General features: G+C 46.3%; 2 protein-coding genes across 2 annotated transcripts in view; both read right to left on the bottom strand.

The window, feature by feature from the left end:
* Positions 1-2,181, bottom strand: part of MOGAT1 (monoacylglycerol O-acyltransferase 1) — a 29,973-nt gene extending 27,792 nt beyond the window's left edge. Inside the window, exon 1 of the mRNA XM_052635889.1 lies at positions 2,088-2,181. Coding sequence (XP_052491849.1) covers positions 2,088-2,181 — 94 coding nt within the window. The remainder of the gene's footprint in view (positions 1-2,087) is intronic.
* Positions 2,182-4,002: 1,821 nt separating this feature from the next.
* On the bottom strand, positions 4,003-5,661 carry LOC128043429 (glycerol kinase-like). The gene has a single exon (XM_052635774.1). The coding sequence runs from the start codon at positions 5,659-5,661 to the stop codon at positions 4,003-4,005; it is 1,659 nt and encodes a 552-aa protein (XP_052491734.1).
* Positions 5,662-12,170: the final 6,509 nt, after the last annotated feature.

The raw sequence follows: 12,170 nt of genomic DNA, 5'->3' as shown, positions 1-12,170 counted from the left end.
CAGATTCATGGGAGAAAAATCAAACAAAATTTTAATAATATGGATGAAAGAGGCGGACCCAGGAAAACTTAAATAACTCGGCTGAAACCCTCAACTTAAATAACATTACCAGCTAAAGACAAAACAGGATGTTGAAGGTATGCAGGATCAGTTATGGGAGGTTACCAGGAAAAAAACAAGGGTAAGATTTTATGCAGGTATAAATCCCTCCCTTCTCCACTTCATAGGTTTCTAGAGATTTGGTCATCCTCTTTCCTACAGCAAGGGACACACGACTACAAATAGAGATTCCTCTTATAAATGTGAACATTACTTACAAAAGGGTAACTCCTGCTGGGTTTTCAGAGTTTTTTGTCTGCTGCTTTTTAGAAAATAACCAGCTTCAAATAATTAATAAACCAAAGAAATGTATTTTAGAGTGACAAATTCTGCTTACCTATGGATGGCAATACAGACCTTTCTCAAGTAGCCACAGACATACACAAATACAAGCATCGGCAAGGGCCATGGAAGGAAAAGACAGCGGGCTATCAGAGATGTGCTGACCGGTGAGTGAGGTCAGTCTCCAGGTTCAAGACATTAAACTGGACAGCAGAGTGGTTAAAGCAGGAACTCTGGGTAGAGTACCCGGGTTTGCCCCCAGCTCCTCCACCTCCTACTAACCCATGAACAATTCACTTGACCTCTTGGTTCCTTCATCTGTACAATGAGTGTAAGAAGGCACAGTCCTTACCTCACAGGGCTGTGGTGAAGATTACATGGTTAACAGTGTATGGTGCTTAGCACTGTAGAGGTAGGCAGCACGTGCCCATTGGTAGCTGGCAGAAGAGCACCTGGCACACACCGAGGCCTTGAGAAGTGTAGCTATTATCTCAATGGTACTTTGACCAAGAGCAAAACAAAATATAATGCTGTCTCAACAGTCTGGCCTAGGAGGACTTAATCAGCTAAGGCTTTCAATTTTCTCTTTTAGTAAACTCAAGCTGCACTTGGGAGAATTTATTTTAAAAAAAAGTCCCCATGTGCAGGTTCCATTCTGAAATAAATGAATTCAAAATTCTTACGGAGAGACCATGGGCATCCTATTTTTTAAAGAAATTTCTCCAGTCATTTTAATTGCAGCCTGGGTTGAGAACCATCGATCCAAGACACTCTAAATGTAAGACAGTTCACAACTGTAACTCTACAGTGCAATGAGTTATTACTGTTACTGCGGCCTCCAGTGTACAACCCATGGTCTTAGAGCATACAAATAACTAGACTTCTGAAGCGGCTGTGTGTGTTAGTCGCTCACCCGTGTCTGAGCGGTTTGGTTTCCAATAATTCCTGTGCTCTCATACCAGCCCCCTTTACCCTGACCCCCTCAACCCCTTTACAACAGCAGAACAGACATCCGGAGGAAAGGCGCACAGGTAAGCCCTCTGCCCCATCTAGTGACTGGCTCCTGTGCATTCCTACCTGGGCTTAATTTAAGAGCCGGCTAGGACAACATTCTCCGGGGTTGAATTATTTAGAGGCAGAGGCCACCCAGCTCAACTAGTATGTCGTGCATCTGCAGCAAGGTACCTTTCCGCATCCCGGAAACCTTTAACACGGAGAAGCTAACCCAGATATTTGTCCTTAGAGTGGAGAGAAGGAAGGGATCAGGTTTCAGATCCTTGGGCATTGAGTCCGTTTCCGAACCCGTAATTCAAGAAACGGGTTTGTCTACTTCGAGAGGCTTAAGTGCCATGTCTTCCAGCTTGCTTGGGTCGCGATGTATACATGTGTCAAAACCCATCGAGCCGTAAATCTGGGCCTTTTACTTGGGGTAAAGGTACGCCTCGATTTTTAAAACAGCACTGGGGAAAATTAAGTCGAAAATCATTCGTTCGCTACGAGCTTCACGTGAAAGGATCAAAGAGGGGAATCCCAAATTAGTTACCCACGCCCCGTGTGACCTGCCAGATTAGGCTTACAAAGGGTGTGGGGCTGGAGGGTCTAAGGACGTCCCTGGACTTTCCGACAACGACGGTCCGGAAAGGAGCAGACGGAGCCCCAAGCACCGCGCGGTTTCGCCCGGATCTTGCGCGGCCAGGCGTCCTTACCGAGCACCAGGAAGGACAGCACCCAATACATCACCACCGCTGTCTGCAGCCGCCGCGCCAGCGGGATGTTGAGCGGCGCAAACTCCACCTTCATGGTCCGGCGGTGGCGAGCGAAGGCCGTGGCGAGCGAAGGCTGTGCCGAGCGCGGTCGCCTAGGACCTCGTTGCTCCGCTGCGCCTGCAGGTTGTGAGGCCCTCGGGCGCAGAGGAGGCGGTGACCGCCCAGGACTGGGCGCGGACTGGTCTTGGTCTTGGGTGGGAGGGCGCGCCGGGGCTGAGGCTGGGGCTAACAAATCACGAGCGTCGGGGCTCGGGAGCAGCTGCGGCGCCCGGAGCGCATTGGCTGACTCGCCAGGGCGCCGAGGAGAGAGCGCAACGCTAGGCACAAAGGTCGGCAAGCGGGGTCAGCTGGCAACCTGTCCAAGCCCGGCAACTCGGGTTCCTGCAATTAGCCTAGAAACCCGGGGGTCTCCACCGAACCCTGACCGTTGTTCAGAGATCGATTACGGTGCGCCCGGCTTCAGCATCCGCCCTTAAACCCACCTCTTCCTCCTAAAGTGTCTGCAGCTGGCGAAGGGTTAGGCTCTCCCACCAGCTGGAGGTAGGAGCAAGAGTTGGCTTCTCTGAAGCTTGGTACCCATCTGTTTATTGGTCTGTGTCCCCCACACCACTCCCAAACTCTGGGGGACTCCTCAGCTTTGTGTCTCAGGTTCCTACACCTGTCCTGGAAACCTTTCGCTTACTCACTCAATGGACATTTATTGAATACCTACCACTTGCGGGAACCAATCTGGGCGCTGAGGATACACTAGCTCATTCATCAGTCCTGCTCCCAGTACAAATTGGGATTGGAGGGTGGGGCGGGGAGAGAAACAAGAAAAATTAACCACGCCATTGGCTGTGTAATTGCAAAGTGAAACCCTACTGTGAATGAATGAGAAGGTTCTAGGACTTAGACTGGAGGATCAGTCTCAGAAGAAGTGACCTTGACGTTAATTATAAAGGTGAATCTAACTCAAGCAAAGGGAAGCACATGTGCAAAGGTCCTTTGGCTGAAACTAAAGACCAATATAATGGGAACTCAGAGAACAAGGAGATTGTAGTGAAATGATGCAAAAACAGTGGCCAAGAATCAGACCCTTGCAGGCTGTCTTTAGGGTTCAAGTCTTTACCCTAAGATTTGCCACGGAAGGATTCCATTTATGATATGTTAAATAAATGGAGTGATTCTAAATTGTGCCTCGGGCTTCCCTTGTGGCTCAGTGGTAGAGAATCTGCCTGCCCATACAGGTGACACAGGTTGGATCCCTGGGTGGGGAAGATCCCCTGGAGAAGGAAAGGGCAACCCATTCCAGTATTCTTGCCTGGGGAATCCCATGGAGAGGAGCTTAGTAGGCTAAAGTCCATGGGGTTGCAAAAGAGTCAGACACAGCTTTGCAACTAAATAACAGATTGTGCCTCATTCTGTGAGCACACAGTTCTTTATAAATCTTACTGTAGAGTTGACCAACACCAAGTGGGAGGTAGCTGTCAAGTCATTGCTAGAGGGAGTTTGGAACAGGGCAAATCAACATAATTGACTACCAATCCCCCCACCATGCCCCTTTCTCCTTCAACATTTTAATAGAAAGTTGGTAAAAACAACAACACCTGAGTAGTTCAGGGGAGTGGTTTGTGACTTTTTGTATGCAAAACTTGCTGGGTTTGTTTTTTTTTTTTCCCCCTAATTGAGAAATCACTTTTTTTTTTTCTGCCCCATTTTCTTTATTTCAAGCCACAGGTCTACTTAAAGGGTCATGCAGCAAGTGGCTTATAAATAAAATCAGAGTCTATGAATAGTGTCAGCACATTAAGAGACAGAATCACTGAATTCTCTCCTTAGGTCAAGATCTTTGGGATCCAGGAGTTGGTATTATTTATGGCACACCTGAGAGGTACCTGGCTCCGATTAACATTACCATGCTACTCACTACAAAAAAGCCCAAGGGTAGACTACTGAAGATGCCAGTGTCACCATTTTCTGAAGACTTAGTAGCCCAATCCATGGACTTCATCACAGCTTTCTTCCATGTGGAATAACGAATTTCGCTCTCCTTGGCGTTGATCTGAGGTTCAAACCGCTCCATTGTGACAGCTGACAAATCCTCAGGCTCAAGACTCCACACGCCGACCCCTTCTGCAGCCCCTGCTGCCATGGCAGCTCCCAAGGCAGTTGTTTCCGGCATCGAGGGCTTCACTACCGGGATATACAGAATGTCGGCTTGCAGTTGCATCAAAATTTTGTTGTTGGTCATCCCTCCGTCCACCTGCAAGTGACTGAGTGGAATTCCACAGTCGCGGTTCATGGCGTCCAGAATTTCTCGGGTTTGGAAACAAACAGCTTCTAGTGCAGCAAAAGCAATATGGCATTTATTGGTGAACTGAGTGAGCCCACAGATGATCCCTCTGGCACTGGGCTCCCAATAAGGGGCATATAGGCCTGAAAAGGCTGGGACGAAATAGCAACCATAGGAGGTACCTACTTCTTTAGCAAGTTTTTCAATTTCCTCTGAGGTCTTTATAATTCCAAGATTGTCCCTTAGCCAGCGAACAACAGCACCGGCTATAGCTACCGAACCTTCTAGCGCGTAATATACTGGTTTGTCTCTGCCGAGCTTGTAAGCCACTGTGGTCAGAAGGCCATGTTCGGAAAATACACATTTATGGCCTGTATTGCATAGTAAGAAACAGCCTGTCCCATAGGTGTTTTTGGCTTGTCCATCCTGGAAGCACAGTTGTCCCACCAATGCAGCAGACTGGTCCCCCAGACACCCCGATATGGGCACACCTTCCAAAGACCCAGCTTTCATTAGGCCATAGATCTCAGAAGAACTCCGGATATTTGGAAGAATTTTCATTGGAACTGCAAAAAACTCACAGAGCTCTTTATCCCATTCCAAAGAGTGAATGTTGAAAAGCATCGTCCTGCTTGCATTTGTCACATCTGTGCAATGGACACCTCCATGGGCTCCTCCTGTCAAGCTCCAAATGAGCCATGAATCAATGGTCCCAAAAAGCGCTCTATCTTCCTCAACTGCCTTTTGAACTTTTCTCACGTTGTCAAGAAGCCACCGAAGTTTCACTGCACTGAAGTAAGTGCTCAGTGGAAGGCCCGTCTTGGTCTTGACAAAGTTGTTATTTACTGGAATGCTTTTACTAAGACTCTCAACGGTAGACTGGGTTCTCAGATCGAGCCACACCACAGCATTGTATAGAGGTTCTCCAGTTAATTTGTCCCAGACTACAGTGGTTTCCCTCTGGTTACTGACACCAATAGCTTTTATGTTGGAAATATCAATATTGAGCTGTCCAAGTTTCTCACACGTTTTCTCTATACACTCATACACGGACAGCAGGATTTCCTTAGGGTCTTGTTCCACCCATCCTTCTTTAGGAAACTCTTGTTTTATTTCCACTTGATGATGACTAAGTAGTTCGGCTGTTTTTGAATTGAAAACCAAAAAGCGCGTCGAGCTGGTGCCCTGGTCCACTGCTCCCACCAACGGCCCCAAAGCTGCTTTCTCCGTGGCTGCCATGAAACTAGCTTCTGTCGGCGGGCGGCCGAACGCGTCCCGTTTCCCAGGTGACGGCGGCTGGTGGGGGAGGGGAGGACGGCGAGCCCAGAGGGCCAAGAGGCGTGCAGCCTCAGAACGCATTATCTGCACCAAGCTTCTCGCCCCGCCCCTTCCACTTCTAGACTTCTTCCCTGGACCTCCCACCGCTGCTACTGGGAATGTTATGAGTATACACCATGTCACACATTCTGCAAAGCCCTTCACCAAACAGAGCGCATCGTAAAGCAACCCTGTGAAATTAGCTCATTTGTCAGTTAATGAAGGCCAGGGTCACAGTCAAGCAACTGGCAGAGTGACAATTCAGCTTTGTTTATAACGTAGAGAGGAGAGTCCTCCCTTCTTCAGTTGACCCAAAAGTGGAAAAAGTATTTATGCAGTACCTGCTTGGCACCAGGCATAGCCCTCGGTCCTGATAACCCAAAGGTGAATTAAGACAGGGTCGCTGAGACTGAGAATTCACACGCATTCATTCATTGACCATTTATGGAAAGGCATCCAGGTGCTAAACACTAGGTGGGGTATGGGGATGGGCTGCATAAGAGGGGGTGAATAGAAAGGTCTCTGACTTCATAGGGCTCAGAGTCTAGTGAGAGAAACAAAAGAAACCAAATGTGTGTTAGTGCCCTGAAAGACGCAAACAAGTTCTAGTGATGGAGGATGAACACCTAATTATTTTTTAAATTAATTTATTTATTTTAATTGAAGGCTAATTACTTTCCAATATTGTGGTGGTTTTAGCCATACATTGACATGAATCAGCCACCGGTGTGCATGTGTCTCCCATCCTGAACCCCCCTCCCACCTCCCTCCCCATCCCACCACCCTCCACATCCCATCCCTCAGGGTTGTCCCAGTGCACCGGCTTTGACGCCCTGTTTCATGCATTGAACTTGGACTGCTTCTTTCACATATGGTAATATGCATGTTTCAGTGCTATTTTCTCAGATCATCCCAGCTTTGCCTTCTCCCACAGAATCCAGAAGTCTGTTCTTTATATTCGTGTCTCTTTCGCTGTCTTGCATATAGTGTCGTGGTTACCATCTTTAACACCTAATTATTAATAGAAGAGATTGGAAGTAACAAGAGTGGAAGTAGGGAGACCCTAAGGAGGCTATTGTGAGAATAGAGGATGCTGGGTTGACCTACTGTGTTAGCAAATAGAGATGGATTTGACATAAGCTTGAGAGATATAAAGACTGATAGGTTAATTGGATTCACAATCTGTTGGTAGGCAAGACAAGCGGGATACCCAGAATTCGTATTCCTAGTCATTTGGAGTTCAGTCTCCTGAATTATGCTCTTTTCACTTTCCCAGAGCCCTCAGCAAGTAGAAAAGAACCGCCATATCCCACCACAACTCATTTGAGCAAAGTAGGGACCCATGAAGGTCTATCACCACTTTAATTAGCAAATAAATCATTCATTCACTTGTTTAACATTCAACACACTTATTTTGTACATATTGTGTACATATTGTGTCCCAGGATATTGGAGCTAAATGTTTATTGGAGTTAAATGGTGAGAAAGTTTTAATTCATCAAGCTATTCAGAACAACTTTTCTGGATGAGTTTTTTTTGATTTCTAGAAATAAAACTAATAGGAAAACATGAACCTTAGACATTATCTTTCTAAACTACACATTTTGTGGAATAGGGAGCTTAGGGCAGAGAGGCTGATTTGTCTGTGGCACCCTAGCTAGTTACCAGCAAGGAATAGACCAGATGTCTCTATGACTGCACTAAAACAGATGAGGAGAAGTGATGTCCTGTAGGATCATGGGTTTCAAGCTTTGACTTTAACAGGGTTTTTTTCTTTTAAATCTTCAAATAACTCCAATTTATAAAAGAAATCAAAGTGAATCTGCTCTTGTTGGAAATGAATGGGGACCCTGACTGCCACTTTGTCAGTATCTTACTCCTTCCCAAGGTAACTATGTTTTTAGCAAAATGAAACTAATATGATCAAATAGTTATAGAACTGAAACCATTTGGTGTCATTTTGAGGGGCTCCAAAGAGTTCTAGTACCACAGTCCTTTATGTCTCAGCACAGAAAGAATTCAGCGAGAGGCAAAGTGATGGATAAGATGGATATAGAGTAGGATGTTTGCAAGGCTTACAAGCAGGTAGGAGAGGAGGGGTGCCACACCCCCCAGAACTTACTGGGCTACAGTTTTATAATCAAAGGAGAGTGGGGAGGGGGAGAAGAACTTCTTTGTCTTTCTTGAGTAGACATCATGCTTCCATCATCAGTTCCTACTCCAGGCTGAGAAGGGGAGTATTGTTGTCCCTACCTGTCAAGCTAGGTTCACAAATTATTGTTTTTAATATATACAGAGAGTGTGTCCTAGCTTACTGAGCCCACTGGGCAGGATGTGGGTCTCATGCCACCATTGTGTTATTGTTTGGGGGCATATCTCGTGTTTCTCTTGCATGGTCTTGTTGTTAATCAGCTCTGCTTGATTTTGTACTTAAGCAAACCTGCTTTCTCTTTTCTTTCTTCTTTAATAATTGTATTTATTTATTTTTGGCTGTGCTAGGTCTCCATTGCTGTGAAGGCTTTTCCCTAGTTGCAGTGAGCGGGAGCTACTCTCTGGTCATGGTGTGCTGTCTTCTCATTTTTGTGGTTTCTCTTGTTGGGGAGTGCAGTCTTAGTTGCTCTGAGGCATGTGGGATCTTCCTGGACCAGGGATTCAACCCATGTCTCCTGCATTGGCCTTTGTATTCTTTCCTGCTGAGCCACCAAGGAAGCCCAAACCTACTTTCTTGAGTAATCATTAACTTAGAGGAGTCTCCCACACTCTTCCTGTTTTCCAGTACCCAAATGGGATTAACTATTTAATCACCTACTTTGTCCCATTCAGAATCTCCAAGGGACTGGCAAAATGGGTTGAAAACCACTTTGTGCATGTGTGTGTGTGTGCGTGTGTGTGTGTGTGTGTGGTGGCGGTGGGGTGATAGTAGTGGGTCATTTAATATTTGGAGAAATACACAGCTTAAACAGGGCTGCAGTTAAGTAACTGTATGTGATGTTTCAACTTGACTCAGTGCTGACCAGGTTCTGTCATTGTCGTGCATATGCGCTCAATCATGTCTGACTCTTTGAGACCTTATGGACTGTAGTCTGCCAGGCTTCTGTGTCCAGGGGATTCTCCAGGCAAGAATACTGGAGTGGGTTGCCATTTCCTTCTCCAGGGGATCTTCCTGACCCAGGGGTCTAACCTGCATCTCTTGCATCTCCTGCACTGGCAGGAGGATTCTTTACCATTGAACCAGCATCTCCCCAGCTACTGGGTTACATGCTTCATATGCTGTGTTTGCTTTAAGCCTCATAACGGCTCTCCAGGGTAATACTATTATCCCTTTTACCAGTAAAGAAAGTGAGGCTAGAGGTGAAACTAATTGTTCACCTAGTAGGTAGTAGAAGTGAGTTTCTGTTGTTTGAAAATGGGTTTGTCTGTTTCTAGAGCCTGAGCAAAGAACTGCCATACTAGGCTCCTCCTCAAACGATATCACAAGGAAGGAAGGGAATGTTGTTGAAACCAAGGAATAAGTCACTGAAGAGCAAGTGGAAGAATGCAGAGGGCCAAATTTGTCATAGTTTGGGTTAGGGTTAGTTATTCATTCAGTCAACAGTTATTTGCCAGTCATATTCTATGTGCTTGGCATTGGGTATATATGAGTGAATAAAACATGCATAACTTTTGAGAGGGTAACAGGCAGGAAGGCCAGGGGTCTCCAAATGGAGGAAATAGCCTGCAAGTGTCAGACATTTTATCTCTCTTAATCGGCAGGAGGAAACAAACTAGCGATATTTTTTTCCTTCTCTATACAAATTCAAAAGGAGGTTTCTCTTAAAATTCTGTGTTGTCATAATGATACCTGGTTTCACCTGAAGTTAACCAATGCCTTTTTCTTAGGGAAATGTTTACCTTAAGCTATGCTAATGTACTATGCGTTTACCCCAAATTCTGTCTTCAGTTGGTTCCGCCTTTTGGGCTCAGAACCTACTTGATAAACTAGTGTGTTATACTCCGATATTGTTCCTCTAATCTATGTAAGTGAAACTATTTGTATGGTGATCTGCCCTTCTTCAAGATTCAAGTTAATCATTTTATGGGCCAAGATGAACCATTTGGAGCCAAGATTATCCCAAAATACATCTTATGGGTGAGGGGCCTGGTGCCATTCTAAGTTCTGAGACATTCCTTTCTTTCATTAACAGACTGCTGGTGACTATATAACATCCAGCTGAAGACTAGCAGGGGGGTACTCTTTCTGCCCCCTTCTGATGCCTATGTCAGAAGCTTCCTCTATCTCCTTTATACTTTAATAAAACTTTGTTACACAAAAGCTCTGAGCAATCAAGCCTCGTCTCTGGCCCCGGATTGAATTCTTCTCCTCCGGGGGCCAAGAATCCCGGCGTCGTAATTCAACAACAACCTTTCATCTTGGAGGCTTGTCCGGGATCCTTCAGGACAAGGTAAGGATGCTTAGAGCTCTAGTTCTTTGTTCTCTTAGCGAACACGTTTTCTGCTGTGCTTTACTAATTCTACGGTGTGCTTGTGTGAATGAATGACATGCCCTGCGCGAAGCAAGTGAGGAGCCCTGCTCTGCGGTTCCATGGTGATCTCATACGGCTTATGGCAAAAACCTGTTGGGGGTTTCTACCGACCTGACAAGGCCAAGAGGCACCCAATGTCTGTTTTGGGAACCGACCAGAAATGGGCAAAGCATGTGGACTGAACTCTCCTTTCTCGGTCAAACCTTTCGGTCTCTTTGACCATTTCGTAACTCCTTGGAAATTAGAAGTACTAACCTAATCTATCAGATCATAGACTTTCAAGGGACTTGTGATCTATACTGTTACTGTGTACTGTGGCAAACTTGGATTGGTAGTCAAGAAAGTGCCTAGCCTCGCTAGGAATCGAAAGTTTGGAAGCTAGATGGAGCTTTAGCCCCAAGAACATCTCGGAGGTTAAAGGTTACTCAGATTGGGACTGCAGTGGGTTTTTTTCCTTTGGTAACGCTGGCTCTTAGTGGACCAGAGGAGGCTCTCATACTGGTGTGGTGATGCTTGAAGAGAACATCCCAGCGTTATGTTCATACCGGTCTTATTGTGTTCAGGAATATACTCAGGGTCGTGCACAGGTACTCAGGTGATGAATGTTTTCCCCAGCGGACTTAGCTTGGGAGGCATTCCGGAGGGTTACTCTGATTGCACCCCAGGTGGCATCAGAGGCAAGCAAGGTTAAAGGTGAAGAGCTGGATGTCAGGTAGAGATGCTATCAGGTCTACCCCTGGTACATCCCCACCCCGTCTCGGTGGTAGAACCGAGAGGGTCGAGACGGCTCCTGAGTCGGTAAGGGACAGACAAAGTCCGACCAGGAAGGAAAAGCTTTTGGTGTAAAGTCTGTCTACACCCCTATCTACAGCAGGGAGGGACACCTCCAGTAGAAAAATGGCGCTGATCGCTTTTTTCTCTCTTACAGATGGGAGCTAACGATTCCAGCCTCACTCCTTTGAACTGTATCCTGAAAAACTGGGATAGATTCGATCCCAAGGGCTTAAAGAAGGCACACCTGGTCTTCCTATGCGATACTGCGTGGCCACGGTAGGCAAACGATGGCCAGTTGGAGGGTCTCTTAAGTATGACACTGTTTTACAATTAGACCGGTTCTGTAAGGTACAAGGGAAAAGCGGTTACTTATGGAGATGAATGGCTTGGTAATGAATCAGTAGGGAAGAGGGAGGACGAGATAGTGGCCCTCCCCACTGGGAATCAGGTGGTCCCAATTATAGAACCAGACTGGGACTACAACACAGCTAAAGGAAGATGGGATCAGAGTCATTTTGTCAGATGTGTTCTTGAAGGACTCAGGCAGGCACGTTCTAGGCCTTTAAACTATAGCAAATTGGCAGACATAGAACAGGAGGAGAAGGAAGCTCCTGGTAAATTCCTAGATAGACTAAGAGAAGCTCTTCGCAGATTCACTGAGATTGATCCCAAAAGTGAAAAAGAAAAAGTGATCTTAAAAGATAGATTTATCACTCAGTCGGCTCCAGATATCCGCCATAAGCTACAAAAACGAGCGTTTGGACCAAATCAGTCTTTAGATACTCTGTTACAACTGGCTCAGATGGTCTATTACAGTAGGTAATATGAGGAAAAGAAAGAAAGGCAAAGAAAGACAAAAGAAAAAGGCGGAAGCCTTCGCAATGGCTATGAAAAACGCTCTTAAGCAGCCGGAGAAAAATGCCCAGAGGGACCCTGGTGAAAAGGGATGGGCTTGCTATTACTGTGGAAAGGAGGGGCACCTCAAGTGGGATTGCCCTCAGGCAGCTAAGCCACCCCCGGCTCCATGTCCGGTCTGCAAAGGACCACACTGGAAGAGAGACTGCCCCCAGAGGCGTAGGTCTCCGGGGTCGGACTCTCAAGACAATCAGGACTGAAGGTGCCCGGGGGTCCCCA

This window comes from Budorcas taxicolor, chromosome 2 (assembly GCF_023091745.1).
Source record: "Budorcas taxicolor isolate Tak-1 chromosome 2, Takin1.1, whole genome shotgun sequence".
Classification (NCBI taxonomy): domain Eukaryota; kingdom Metazoa; phylum Chordata; class Mammalia; order Artiodactyla; family Bovidae; genus Budorcas; species Budorcas taxicolor.
This window is presented reverse-complemented; position numbering and strand designations above follow the sequence as displayed.